General features: G+C 31.0%; 3 protein-coding genes across 3 annotated transcripts; all 3 read right to left on the bottom strand.

Moving 5' to 3' along the window:
- Nucleotides 1-4,042: 4,042 nt before the first annotated feature.
- On the bottom strand, nucleotides 4,043-6,369 carry LOC128156646 (uncharacterized). Its single transcript, XM_052818868.1, has 5 exons — nucleotides 6,149-6,369; nucleotides 5,736-5,959; nucleotides 4,789-4,949; nucleotides 4,472-4,653; nucleotides 4,043-4,194 (listed from the first exon to the last, which is right to left on the bottom strand). The coding sequence occupies exons 1-5, from the start codon at nucleotides 6,228-6,230 to the stop codon at nucleotides 4,151-4,153; spliced, it is 693 nt and encodes a 230-aa protein (XP_052674828.1). The 5' UTR covers nucleotides 6,231-6,369; the 3' UTR covers nucleotides 4,043-4,150.
- A 1,877-nt stretch (nucleotides 6,370-8,246) lies between these two features.
- LOC128156897 (uncharacterized) lies at nucleotides 8,247-10,011 on the bottom strand. Its single transcript, XM_052819225.1, has 5 exons — nucleotides 9,744-10,011; nucleotides 9,332-9,555; nucleotides 8,883-9,043; nucleotides 8,569-8,747; nucleotides 8,247-8,339 (listed from the first exon to the last, which is right to left on the bottom strand). Exons 1-5 carry the CDS (start codon nucleotides 9,823-9,825, stop codon nucleotides 8,296-8,298), a joined length of 690 nt encoding a protein of 229 aa, XP_052675185.1. The 5' UTR covers nucleotides 9,826-10,011; the 3' UTR covers nucleotides 8,247-8,295.
- Nucleotides 10,012-12,400: 2,389 nt separating this feature from the next.
- Nucleotides 12,401-14,818, bottom strand: LOC128156668 (BTB/POZ domain-containing protein 6-B-like). Its single transcript, XM_052818895.1, has 2 exons — nucleotides 14,481-14,818; nucleotides 12,401-14,199 (listed from the first exon to the last, which is right to left on the bottom strand). The coding sequence occupies exons 1-2, from the start codon at nucleotides 14,816-14,818 to the stop codon at nucleotides 13,167-13,169; spliced, it is 1,371 nt and encodes a 456-aa protein (XP_052674855.1). The 3' UTR covers nucleotides 12,401-13,166.
- Nucleotides 14,819-15,585: the final 767 nt, after the last annotated feature.

The following is a 15,585-nucleotide window of genomic DNA, read 5'->3' as shown; positions in this document are numbered from 1 at the left end:
AAAACATAATATTGTATTTGTTAATATGTCTGGTGTACACACAGATATTTTTTTATTTAAATATCTTGTGTATTTTTGAGAACGCCTTCAAGTTGTTGGGATTCAAAACGGTGACACGTGTGTCCGATTTATTTGCCGCTAGCTATGATAAAACATTCACATTTGAATACCATCGCCATATTATTACAAATAGAAACAAGAAATCATATTGACGCAAGCGTCAAATGGGCCGCAAAAAATATAATTTTTGTATGAATCATTGGTTGTTTACATAAAAACACACCACAAAGAAGAAAATAAGAGTTGGTTGTACAAATTTTATGGTAAATTTTAAGATACTTTCAGCAACTTGTTTTAAAGTTTAACAATTTACTATTATCATAAAGAATCGAGTTCGTTAATGTAAGCATTTCTAACGGTAATTGTATGATCATTGCCATAGTATGAAGTAATGAAGAACACATTGATTTGTACATTACTCTAATACAAAGTTCAACTTATAATTTTTCTCTTGGAGACTATGTATTTCAAACCATTTTGGTTATTTTGTTGTTGTATTGTATTGAATGAAAACTTAATGCATCAGTTAATATTTGATTTCAATGGACCACATGATAAAATAGAAATGGATTAGTTCAAATTTTCAAGTCAATTCAAATTTTCATTTCTGTCATATTCCTTCGTAAATAATTGATATAATGTCATTTCATGATATTTTCTACTACATTTTACATGGAAATATAATAAACACACACACAAAGTAATTTTATTTGACACGGCACCTAGAAATTCAAATAAATCATTTATATAAAATTTAATGACATTCAGGTCTTTAGCATGTCCCGCATACCGATCTCAGTGCATTGTTTTGAAAAGAATGAAGAACTCCGAAATTTTTCGAATAGATGATAGTCTCGATAAAAACGCACCAAACACGACAGTACTAAGTATGACATATTTTTCATTTACGAGTAAAACAAAAAATATGTGATATTTTCTTAAAGGCATAAAACATATTTCTACATGCATATCAAATAACGGACCGCCTTCCGGCCGCCCGTAATCAAAGGTAGAGAATTTGAAAGTTTGTTTTCATGTTACAATTTCATTTTCTCCGATGTCATGCACAAGTACACGAAATTTCATTTGTTAATGTAAGCTGTAAGCTCTAAAATTTAATTCTACAAATATAAATTGATTTAAAATTTGACGATAACCATTTGTGAAACTTTAGAAGGCCAAAGTTTGCAGAAAATGATATATAGTTTAAATCAATGTAAAAGTGCCAGCAATGGGAAACAAGAACATATTTCAAGACAAGTGAAAAGCTGTCAATGTGACAGCAAACCGGGTTTTCTTTTATGTAAACTGTATCCATAATCCATGTCAACCCTTATCCAGTGAAATGGAGTACCCTACATGTATATGCAACATTTTGCCAAAAAGTTCAAAAGCTGGTATTTTTTCGATAAATTATCGGAAATCAAAATCCTAGCAAAATGCACACCTCTGATATACATGTATGTACAATTAATCTGCAAAAGAACAACTTCCTATCTTGAAAACTGTAGGAGGAGTTATCCGTACAATGAGGGTACCCTTTTGGCAGCCGCCCGCCCGTCCGCCCGCCCGCTATTTTCACCATTTTAATAACCGGATTTTTCCGTTAGAAAACCCGGTTAAAAATTTATAAACCCTTGTATCTCATCAATTTGGAGACCTCTTATTTTGTGAAGGTAAGTTTTGTGGCTTCAAACGTAACACAAGTGAAACCCATCCTAACAAGAGTTTCAATAGAAGGCTTGAAATATGAAGGTCTTCGATCAAGACCAGAGAACAGTTCAAGACAATAATTGCTAATGCAATAAGCAGCCATTCGATCAAGCCAGAAGTGTAAACACGCCAATAGTGAAGTGACTCTTAGGGCACCAAATTATTTCCATTATAATGGTCAATCAGAAAACCTATACTATTGCAAGGTTTATTTATAAACAAAGGACAGCACTGCTTGTTTATCTCAAAAGATCATTTTCACAGTTGATTTGATTTGTTTTATGTTTAGATTTCTTTATTCTCTAGCTTTTTTCTTCTTATTATTATAATAGTATTTATATCTAATGTATAACAATAGCTATTAACATGCAATGTTTTATACCAAATAATTGTTGCTAGTTTTTGTAATTTTAAATTTACTTTTAAAACACTACTACTTTTAGAAAGCACACTGAAGAAAGAGAGAACAAAGAAAAAGACAAAGTCGAAAAAGTCACATAAAGTCACAAACACCATCAACGAAGCGCGGAAGAATGTTTCTTAAAATGGTTTACTATACATGTACCTTAAACAGTTTCTCAAAGCAGCAAATATTGAATTGATTATGAACGAATCGATAGCAAGATGAATAAGAAGTATATAAAGTCAAGTAGACCAAAATTAAACATTTTCGCGGAAACATTTTCTTTGATTTATTTTAGTTAATAAAAGTCTCGGTGGATTTGAACTAGGGATCTGAGGTTCACAAGCCCGATATTTTAACCACTGACCGATGGTAAAATTCAATAAAATTGATCGATACGTCAAACAATTCACATTTCAATCTCCATCTTGTGACGTTGTGTCATAAAAGGTGTAACCCTTAATGTAGTAAACTACATGTACCTTAAGAGCGAACTGTTGGTCAGCGCTTACATGTATCTGAACTTTTTGTCGGTCCTTTTATACACATGTAATGTACTTCTGTAAATCATGCCTATCAGTTTAGTTCACCGCTACCGCTACATTTTACTTCATACATGTAATGATAATTTTGACATATTCTAGGATATTACTGATATCATAATTTCCAATCTTGTCACTATGCTGGTACAGATACTAAATGTCTACCACCGGCCATGCTTAAAGACATTTTCAAACTGACCGAGAGAAAAATCTTTGACTTCAGTTAGTTAATTGGAAGCAAAATATAGATTGTAAGACTCATCGATTTTACGTTATTCCGTTCACGTGTCATAAAATAAGAGATAAATATTCAATTTTTATAACGTATCATTTGGTAAATCATTCAAATTAAAGAAGATGGGGCAACAAGATAGCGCAAATGCCCATTCGGTTTAGTCGTAAAATACAATTTCAAATTTATTTTTTTCCAACTAAACATAATTAATAATGTTATAATTCAAATTTACAAAAGCACAATTTCATACTATATTCAGTTTTGAATATTAATAAACAAACGATAAAAAAATAAATAAATCATAAAGTTTTGGTGGTCTCGAACCCATAACCTAAAACACTAGCTTTATAATGTTACCTAATGTCTGGTGCTCTAGCCACTGAGCCATTTCAGTAACAACAAACGACATTCTTAAATGCTATATGGGACTTCAACCACGAATTTCAAGACTTGTAATATTTATCTAAAACGTTGAATTGTTGCAACACAAAATGACATTTCTAAAGTATAGTGGGTCATCTCTCCACGTTTTCGCTGATTGAAATCAGTTTCATTTCCTTTAAACCTTACATAGACTATGACAAAAATATGGAGCTCAGACCCACTCTATATAAGAAAAGGCATTGCAGTTATAAAAATGACGCTATTTGGAGGTTTTGACACGCATACGCCAGTTTAAATCAACCTATTCTAATTATTTAACATATTTAAGGGTTATAAATCGATGTTATGGTAAATATACATTGTTTTTAATAATTTAGAAGGAAAATATAGCATTTGTAGATATTTTTATTTTATAGTATATCTTATCTATCCTCATATGGGCAGTTTACACGCCTTATTCACCCATCTTCTTTATGAAATATGAACCATTCAATGGTGTTTAGTTTGGACGTTTTTTTTAACATAAAACATTTCTATTCAAAAGATAGAATTCATTTATTAATTTTTTTGTTTACAACATCTCATTATTCGATTCTTGACGAACAAACACATTTGATATTAAGAGAGAAATATGTTGAAAGTTTTGCATTTAAAACTCATAGAAGAAATGTTTGACCTATAAATAAATATTCTTTGTGCTAAGAACTGTATAAAGAAAGTGATAGATATTCGAGGTAATTTGAAAAGATATTAACAAAAGCAAATGGGTTGTCTTTTTTTCAATTTTAATTGTTATCGCATACTTTCACAAAGCTATCTTTGAACGTATATGTTGAGCACATCAGCTTTACCAAATTCTGAAAAATATAAATTATCAATGTAATATTTCCTGATAAATATGACAAAAACAACAGAGTAAGGCAATATAAGTCTTTAGATATATTACAAGTAATGAATATAGATATGACTATAATAATAATATAAATAAAAATGAATAAAAATCTACTGCTTAATTTATCTTCAAGCATCGCTTAGGTTTTTTTTTTTTTTTTTTTTTTTTTTTTTTTTTTTTTTTTTATAAATACAAGATTTGTTCACTCATTGCAATATTACCTATTACACTAAGAATCTTACTCATATCATTCCATAAAGTCATTTTTCCCTGCATGCCATACAAGAATTGGGGGTATGGCTTTTGCTGCTCCCATTTACATGGCTTGGAGCCATTGATGTCGGTTACAACTAACCATCCAGCGTCTTTAGCACACCCTCCATAGTTTTTGTTGATGAAAAATTTTCTGCTATATCGGGTTTCTCTAGATTTGAAATATTGAATAAGATTTAAAATGATATGTTAATAAGTACAAAGTATAAAAATATATATGCAGTATGGACTTTTGTGAACAAAGCTCTCCATGTAAAATTGTGCGTGGAAATTATATGATTCTTACTTGTCAATTGAGAAAAAATTATAAGAACCACTTTTCTGCATGTCGGTCCAGCTTGTTTTTATAATCCTGCTGTTGTGAAACCAATTTAAATAGTTTGAACCTCGACCGTCAAATTCAATGAAAGCCATGGTTTTACCCTGCGTGTTTAACTCAATCTTGACCTGTAAAATCAAATAATTTTTTTTTGCGGAAGTATATCGACAAGCTCAATATATATAATTTCAAGAACATGCTAAATAAATCATATTAATTTAATATATAATTATGTCACATTTTAAACTAAACGTGTCAATTAATAATAATTAAAAAAGAAGTATAAAATTACTATGTGCATGCATGTTCAAGCTAAACATTTAATCGTTTGATAACAGATTAACTTAATAACCGTTTTTGATGCATAATTTCGACATAATAAAGCTATATAGTATAGTGCATTCCTATAAAGTATGAAGCGTGATAAAGTTCCTTTCAAATAAATGGATCTTTTAATAATGACAAATAGACTAAAAAATGCATTACTCGGGTATGTGCTGACTTACAATTCATATGATAAATGTTAACTAATCAATTATTTCTGCATGTAATTGTAATTTGAAAACCGTTCTAAGTAAAAGAAAAATCAAAAAAAAAAATATATCTATTGTGTATTTCCTTCCTATTTTATAAGAAGTATGACCAATGAAAAGCATTATTGACGTATAATTTTTAAATTGTTAAACTTGTATATACTTTTAAGGCTCCCTGCAAATGCTTGGGTTATTTCATGCTGGAGCGATTTTTTTAAATACAACACATGTGGCACGGACTTCAATTTATAGTTTTTTTGAAAAACTTTATATCATTAAGAAATTTCGGTTGATTCCTCCTCCTTTAAACACGTATGAACCTCTTATTGTTTCAGTATGATAAGGAATATGTTCATAAACTTGATGATTGTACGCCTTTACCTTTTTAATATTCAGGCAATTCCAGTAATCAATATAGGGACTTCGTAAAGTTTTCATATTTCTTTTATATTTTTCCATTCTGGCATTAGGTGGAAGACATCCATTTTTCATTGAACACGGACAGATGCCAGATATGATGTCACAATTAATATGTCTGGTTTTCCATGCTTTTAAAACTTCCTCTCCATTACCACTCGGAACATGAAAAAATAGTTCCCATTTTCCTAATCAATTCAATATTTAAGAATAAGATTCTTCTTTCAATTTAAATCTTAAACTGATATTTTTGATTTCAAGTTTTAAACTCGGTAAATTCATAAATATAAGATGAAAAGAAATTGAATTATAAAACACTAAAAGTAGAAAATTGTAAATGTAGCGAAAAAATGTAGCAAAAAAAGAATTATTAGTACCTTTGCATGGATAACTTTCGGTTGATACTTCAGATCCAAATACCGCAAACAAAATAAAAGTCACACAAAAAACAGACGCCATATTACTGTGGTTTGTTTTCAATTAGGATACTAGTTATCAAACACAATAATATAGAATTTCAATTTGCAGCGACGTCAGGCGGTTTGAAAACAGTCTTACGGAACACCACAAATGTCAACTTAATAATAAAATGTGACAGGATTTAGGATCGATTTTATCAAAGTGCTTGTTGCTGAGTGTAGTTACTTCCTTGCACAAATGCAATATTATCATCAATATGAAATGAATACTCTTTCGGATGTCAACGCACAGAGTTGTCTTAAGTATTAAATTTCATTATATATTCTTGTCAAAATCACGCAATCTTGGACACAGGTTGTAAATCTGAACTAAGTTTTGGGAAGATCCCTGTTTACATTGATTGAAATAATACTTCCTAACATACATAACAAAAATGGATTAAAATTGTTTTTAAAAGCTTTGTCCGTCAAGTTTCTACTTCCAATGCTATATCCAATTAAAAATACAATTTCTTTTACAATCTTGAAAGATTTTAAAATCTCTCTGAAATCATAACGTCATAAGTCAGTTTAGAGGATAATAAACTACTTTGTTAAATGTAATACCAAATAAATTAGTTTCTCTTTTCTTTTTTTTCATTATTAGAAAAAAAAACACGGAATCTGTCCCTCCGTGACAGTGGTTCCATTTGAGGGGCAGCCTGATTCATAGTAAGTTATCATCGGTTCCTTAAAAATAAACGTTCTTTTCCCTGTGATATCCCAAACATATGACTTATTGCGATCCAAGAAATGTCTCAAAGGGTGTTGGAAGAAGCACAACGTACATTTCTTCTGATTCCACAAATTCAATTGTAGGGCCTAATTCTTTGAAAACTCTTAATTTAGAACTCACAAATATATGTTAACCTTAGCATTGTTATATCACTGTTTGGAGTTGACAAATATGATTTTGAAAACACATTTGTATTAATTCATAGAAACACAACTTATGTGTGGTAAATGCATAATAATAAGGTCGATAACGTTTTTGCCGATATTCAATGACGGTTTGCCATCACAACAAATCATGAACAACTTTACATTCAGCTAACTTTCTGCATCAATGATAGAAAGAATAATTGATTGAATTACAAATTAATTTATCAATATATGATATTTTCTATTTGAATTGTGTATAAAGTGAACTTATGCATGTTTGGTAATGAGATCGGTGGATAGTTTCATTTGTGGATGTTTCATACAGGGAATATCGATATTTCTTAACTCCTAGAAACTTGAAACGCAGAGTAAATGGAAATACCCCCGCAAGACTAATGGCATTTATTTTTGTGATACTTTCATGTTAAAAACTGAAATTTGATTGGTTTAGGCAAAGTTTATAATCCGTTCTATTACCCTCAGCGTTAACAACACACTTGTCAACGGGTAACACAGCGAATTTTTGCATGCTCGTAAATTATATGCATACGGTTCTCCGTAGATTTCATGTCAATCCATAAGAAGTCAGTTATACGTTTGAAATAATGTGAATTTAAAAAAAATGAAAATAAAAGCAATAAAATTTTCTTTCAAATTAAGGCATTCAGTATGATGAATATAAATAATGCCCTTCCAAACAGGCACTACCTATATAAATACTGTATACAGAAAAATATTCGCCCCCGTTTTATTTTCGCCCATTTCGCCCTCGTCGTCAGAGGGCGAATTAAAGACTGGGCGAATTCTATGTTAAAAATAATATTTCTGTCAACACAACTGCAACTGGGCGAATTCAAGACTGGGCGAAACCGATAGCAAGTCTAGAAGAGCGAAAATAACACGGGGCGAAAATAACAATCTAGACAGTAGTACAGGTGTTCCTTATTTAAAACAGTTTGATGGCGCTAGGATGTCGGGTTTTATAATAATTATTCGATTGCTTTATATATTGAATTTCGAATCAATTATCTCGAATTTCAAATCTCGTATTTGAATTTCAAATAAACCTTCAGTGCTTCCGTAGGTATTATATCTTCAAGGTAATCATTAGAATATTAACAAAAGCAAAAATAATTGTTTGTCATATTTTTCTATTCATTTTAATTTGCAAAACATCAATTGGACTATCTCTTAATGTAAATGTTGAGAACGTCAGCTCTACCAAACTCTGAAAAAAATAAATTTTCAATATTATTTTGGCATGTAAATTATAAATGCAACAGAGTCAGTCAATATTAATTAATTCTATTTGGTATATACATGTAAATGTACAAATACATGTAATTCACTGCTTTACAGCTTTATTAAAAACGACTGTTTAAAAGGTTCTTTTATATATTATTGAATATGCGTTTACTTATTGAGACAAATGAAGATTTCTAGAGTTAAATCCTTACTATCGTTCCATATTGTTGATTTTCCTTGCTTGGCGTACAAAAACTGAGGGTATGTCTTTAGCTGCTCCCACTTACACGGCTTGGAGCCAATGGAATCAGCTACAACTAACCACCCTTCGTCACCCGGACAACTATTGTATTTCTTGTTGATGAAGAAATGTCTTCCATGTCTAGTTTCTCTAGATTTGATCTATTGATTGAACAAAATAAATTGATGAATTTATTCGTACATAATAAAAGAATACATGACTGTAAATGGCATTTTATAAAGACACTCCACAAATAGAAGTCTGTACAGAAGTATTGATTCTTACTTTTCAATTGAGAAAAAATTATAAGAACTACTTTTCTGCATGTCGGTCCAGCTTGTTTTTATAATCCTGCTGTTGTGAAACCAATTTAAATAGTTTGAACCTCGACCGTCAAATTCGATGAAAGCCACTGTTTTACCCTGGGTGTTCAACTCAATCTTGACCTGTAAATACATAGTATAGTATTACGTTTTTTAACTTTGTTAAATTTGTGCGCCATGTGCTTTGATTATTTCATGCTAAATTAAATCATTAATTCCAAGGCACGGACTGACGCCAGACTTCAATATGTACATGTAGTGCTTTTTTTTTAAAACTCTCTATTATTCAGAAACTTCGGCTGATACTTCCTCCACCTTTCTACACGTATAAACCACATATCAATTTACCATTGTTTCAGAATGATAAAGAATATACATGCATTCATAAACTTGATGATTGTACGCCTTTACCTTTTTAATATTCAGGCAATTCCAGTAATCAATGTAGGGACTTCTTAGCGTTTTCATATTTCGTTTATATTTTTCCATTCTGGCATTAAGTGGAAGACATCCATTTTTCATTGAACACGGACAGATGCCAGATATGATGTCACAATTATCATGTCTGGTTTTCCATGCTTTTAAAACCTCCTCTCCATTACCACTCGGGGCATGAAAAAATAATTCCCATTTCCCTAATAAATTCATATTTAGGAATAAGATACTTCTTTCAATTTAGATATTTAAAAAAAATTGAAAATCAATATTAAACTCGATAAATTCATAAAAATAAAATGAAAAGATATTGAATTGAATTCATGAACACCGAAAGTAGACGATTGTAAATGTAACATAAAAATGTAGCAAAAAGAATTATTACTACCTTTGCATGGATAACTTTCGGTTGATACTTCAGATCCAAATACCACAAACAAAATAAAAGTCACACAAAAAACAGACGCCATATTACTGTGGCTTGTTTTCAATTCGGATACTTATAATCAACCACAATTAATAAATAGAATTTCAATTTGCAGCGACTTTTGGCGCTTTGAACACAGTCTTCTAAAACAACACAAATGTCAACTTTATAATAAAATGTGGCAAAGTTTAAGATTGATTTTATCAAAGTGTTTGTTGCTAAGTGTAGTTACTTCCTTGCACAAATGCAATATCATCATTAATATGAAATGAATACTAAATGTAGTATATTTCATTATACATGTATGGGTCATTATCAAAATATGCAGACTTTTGAAAAATGAAAAACATGAGAAAATTATTGCTGAAAAAATTACTTTGATTGCAAAAAACACATTTAACAAACAATGAAGTATAACATCTAAAAATTTGCAAACATTGGAATCTACCATTTGGTTGATAATTAGACCGTAATTTAATGAACTGTGAACATTTTGTCAGTGGTGTAACAGGTATATAGTATAGGAAAAAATTCTTAAACAAAATAAAATAATTCTTTTAAATTAAGGACATAAGGTTTATATCAACAAAATTCATTTAAAGTAATTAGAATTAGATAACAGAAAATATTTGACACATTTACATAGTGACCAACATACCATTTGAGACAAAGTCTTGATGTTACTCAACAAATTTTTAATTTGAGCATTAAAAAGAACACAACTGGATTTTTCTTTCAATGGAGCATAAAAAAGACATTACTATAAATGCACTGGTGTTTTCAAATATACATGTATTATTGTCAGTTAATTTTATTTGGAGAAAAATGTACATGTTACACCACTGATTATTATGTTTTACCACTGACATAAAAGTTACACCACTGACCTAGCGATAATAAATAAGAGATAGGCGGGTTAAATTTTGTAAAATAAACTAATTTCTATTTTTGATTGCATTTAAAACGTAATAAGTTTGATCTTAAATAAAAGTTTTCGTGCCTCATTCTTTCATAATCTGAAGATAGACACACTGTTACACCACTTATAATCAGTGTTACACCACTGACAGAAAAATTGCATGTAGATGTTTTTTACACGAATTCACTCATTCTTTGATGTTATATTTTTTACTATTGGCATCCACACACTTTTATCTACCTTGTACCGAGTTCGAACTTTCTTTGCCTCATCAATCTCACAAACAACATCGTCAATACTATACCAGCTCATATCAATCATACATTTTGGACAATCATATTGAATTTTCTCCAATTGTCTCCAAAATCAATGCATACAACGCATATACACTTTCTGTTTGTCTATATATGTTTGTTGAAGCTCAGCTAGCATTTGTTACCTTTAAGGATTTGAAAGATTTTAGTATAACATAATAGGGAGTGTGAAATGTCAGTGGAATAACATATCTTATAATACACTATAAGTCATTAAAAAGTTTGATTTTTTAATAAAAATAAAATGTGGATAATTTCATTTCCTTATTAGAATAAATTTGTTTTTACTTTTATCTTTTAATCAAGTATTAAAATGAGTAAAACATAATTAGAGCATACAAAATGTCAATGGTGTTTCATATAATGTCAATGGTGTAACAGGTCTCATTTTCCAGATTAAGAAAACACAATTGCAATTAAATAGTCAAGCTTTCTTTATTGTGACAGTGTCTAACTTGTAAAATTGATAAATAACAATTGTTCAAAATGCTCAAAATATAAATGAAATGGAAGAAAAAGTAAAATAATTAAATAATGTCATGTGGTGTAACAGTTTTTTCAGTGGTGTAACAACAATTTTTGGTTACACCACTGACCGTTATACCACTGATGTATCCATAGTAAATGTAGCAGTATGACCCAAGAGAACAGATACTACACAAAGCTACATAGCCTATGTTATAATGTGATAAACATTCATCATTTTTGTGAAAAACTTTTTTGTTCTTTCATAATAGAAAACCTTAAATAGCACGTTATCCCATTGACACAGTTTACATTGTATTTTTCGGAGCATACTAACATTTTCTGCCATATTTTCTATCACAATGATGTCATCACTGATACATTTATCTTTTTAGTAGCAGGGAATGATGTCACTATGATCTGGGGGATTCCAACTGTAGTACAATATTATTTACTTGATGTATTTTAAGATATTTTTATATAATTTGCCTTGTAACACCAATGACAAAAATTTTTTGTACAAGCATATATCTCATCAAATTCATTGTTTTTAAAAGAGAACTTGTTCAGGAGCATAGCAGAAATTAAAATATGAATGTTGTTTTGAAAATAAACGGTGATTTTTGGAATAAAACATCAATATTATTAAAGATATTGTAGGTTAAAGACGTTGGAAAAATTTAATGACAACATAAATTCACTGAAATCTCATAACAAATAATTTTTTTTTTATACTTTAAGCAGTAAAATTGTCGATTTTTTTGTTCAAGAATATAGGTTTAAGTTTATAAAATCAAATGGTACTGTATATATTACACAGAACATTATTTTCCCCCCTTTAAATTGACACTGACACAAAAGGCTGCATATTTTGATAATGACCCGTATATTCACGCAAACACGCAATTTTAGAACCAGGTTGCAAATCTAAAATCAAGTTTTGGAAAAAGCCATGTTTACATTGTTTAGAATGATACACATGTACTTCCTAATTTACACCTTAAGGAGGATAAACGCTCAACAAAAAATTACCCATATAAAACATATTATTTCATAATCGATTAATTCCTAGCCCCGTGATTGGCTAATATCCAATTCTCTAGAAAAAAAAAAACCCAGAACATAATATTCACCTGCACGTGGCCTAGGAGGTCAATATAACATTGATTTTCTCTTCATTGGACTAAAAATAGATTGTCCAATGAAATATATGGTTTCAAACTAAAATCTCGCTTGATAACACTCAGTTTGATATGGATGTATCAATTTGTCGCTAAATCATATGATAACATAATTATAGCTGTTTTTTCGATCATAACGATGATTTAGCTACCCTCGAAGTAAAATATTCACTTGCCTCCGGCTCGGTGAATATTTTACTTCTCTGGTAGCTCAATTTTATCGTATTGACCTAAAAAAAAAAACAAGCAATAATTGTATAATATTTTCCTAAATCTTTATACAATGTTCTTCCTCCAAGGAGATATATTTACATACACGCATACAAATGGTCATGGCCATCCGGCCTTCTTCAAGCTGGTCATGATATGACCATGTGTCTCTTTCCTCACTGCTATAGATATCCCTTCCATGTCCATTACAACTTGATTCAAAGGATTGTATATTAACACGAGTCAGTCAGTGGCTGAAAGCGTCTTTGGTAATACCAGATACTTTTTTTTCTATTTATGATAAAAGAAACCCCGGAATCTGTCCCTCTGCGACAGTGGTTCCATTTGAGGAACATCCCGATTCATAGAAAGTTATCTCCGAATCCTTAAAGGTCAGCGATCTTTTCCCTGCGATACCCCGAAATAGATGTCTGAATTTACCAACTATAGTGACCACAACGTTGTATCGCGATCCAGGGACTGTTTCAAAGGGTGTTGAAAGAAGCACATCGTGCATTTCCTCCGACTCCACGCTTTCAAATGTCTGGCCTAGTTCTCTGATTATGGTTAATCTAGCATCGGTAATTTTGACATGAATATTTATGGACTGCTCGATAAAGGAACCATATACAACTACCCCATGAAACCATACTGGCTTTGAGGTTTCGAACATGATTGCATCTGGGCGACCCGTGTGTTCTTTTAGTTTTGTGTCAAGTTGCATAAATCGTAAAAGTCGAAAATACTCTGTAACTGTCCTCAAATCTTTGTCAAATTTAAAGTTCTCTTTCCTGAAGCTCCTGTCGGTAATGCACTCTGTGATTTCGTCCTTCTCTTCTCCGGTGAGTATTTCACTTTTTTCAATCTTATATTGAAAATATTCCCTCGGCATCAGAGTAAATCTAATTCTATATAAACTGTTTCCCAGTTGTTGTCTCAGGTTCCCATCTGTCGTTTCTAATTGTTTCTTCTGGCATTGAGTAGTAGCCCATTCCAAACTACATTCGTACAGTTCTTCCTCCGAAATATTTAACTCGTTCGACTTTAAAATGTAATCAAAAGCTTCTTGTCCAATACTGCGAAAAGCCCGCGACTTTAAGCATATACGAGTTGTCTTGTTAATGATATCCATGGCTCTATCTCGCTTCTGTAATGCATGGGATTGAATAGCTTCATCCAGTAAGATACAAACGTTGTCACAGTCTACTCCATCGTGAAGGACACTCAGGCAAAGTTGTACAAGACGGTTAACTTTAAACCGGCGAGCAACGGGGAGCAATGAAGTGGCTGTTTTTAAATCAAACGAAGCTTCGTCAGTGTAAAGATATCTACAATAAATAATTGAATATGAATTGCTTTTAATGTTCTCTAATGTTATTTCTACGAATTATTAATAAGGAAACGGCGCAAATCAATAGCACAATTCACTCCATGGATCTCCATGAAAAGAAGTAACCATGTTTTATGAATTATCTGGACTCCTTGGATATACATGCTTTATATTCAGTGTTTATTTCATTATTTTAATGGCTTCATATATTGAGAATTGCAATATAGAGTTTACAATTACATGTATATTAGGAGTTTAAACATACAATAGTGAAATTACCGAACAAATCTAAGGAACGTGTCCACACTTATGTCAGATATAGTCATCTTAGATCGGAATTCTTCCGAACTTGGCCGAAGTTTCTTGAAAAATACTGGACTTCTTGCAATTAGAATCAGCCTATGAGCTCGAACCGCAACCTTTTCGGGACCAACAAAAAACGAAACATCACAACCAATTCCATTGGTCAACATATATTGCATACATTCACCCAATGACCTGTCGCCTTGCCAATCTTGGTTTATTGATTGCCTCGAGTTCAATTCAGAGTGGGCTTCGACTATTTTGGTGTCTTCTTTCTCAGGTGATGTAGGTACTTCGTTGTTGTTTGAATTCATTCTGATAAAAATGCATTTTATTTTAAATCAAAATATCTGTTCACATTCAGGTACACCTACACACTAGGCAAAGGGTAAGTTATCTTCTCACATAAAGTATGAGAAAAAAAATCATTTTGAAACAGATTTTATTTCTATGTATACAAGTATCTACGAATTTTACTAAAACATGAATGCTTTGATCATTATTTTGTGTGACATGGTACAAATGTTTTGGTAAATGTGTTCAATTTTATTTCAAGTCACCTGGTTACAGTCCATAGATAAAATTGCAATACAGTCACACAGTGAAATGAGATATGAATTTAATCATTGTTGAACATTCGGACAAACAAAACGGGGAAATTTTTAAAAAAAAATTGAAAGACTTTATTCACTGAATATTCTAAGACATACACCTACCGCACAGGTCGAATTTAACCAGTTTAAACACTATATTTACATCTACCGAATAATTGCATGCCCCTCTATTTCTATAAGAAAACTTATTTCGATTCATAGCTGTTTAGAAACTGACAATAAATCTACACGATTCAATTTTAAAGAGTTCTTTAATCGGTCGAAACCTTCAGGAACCTAAGAAACTGCAATAGATAATTATGATGATGTCAAACTCAGAATCCCATAAGACGACTTGGCTATATTTCTTTTATATAAAATACATGTGTACATCAACAATAATTTATTTAACTTTTAAATTAACTTTAAAGACTCTTTAAGATCAGTTTTTTTTAATATGTTCAAAGTATTTTTTCCTGCAATGCCGC

Source organism: Crassostrea angulata, chromosome 7 (genome assembly GCF_025612915.1).
Source record: "Crassostrea angulata isolate pt1a10 chromosome 7, ASM2561291v2, whole genome shotgun sequence".
Classification (NCBI taxonomy): domain Eukaryota; kingdom Metazoa; phylum Mollusca; class Bivalvia; order Ostreida; family Ostreidae; genus Magallana; species Magallana angulata.
Note: the sequence above shows the minus strand (reverse complement) of the source record. Positions and strands in the feature narration are given on the sequence as shown.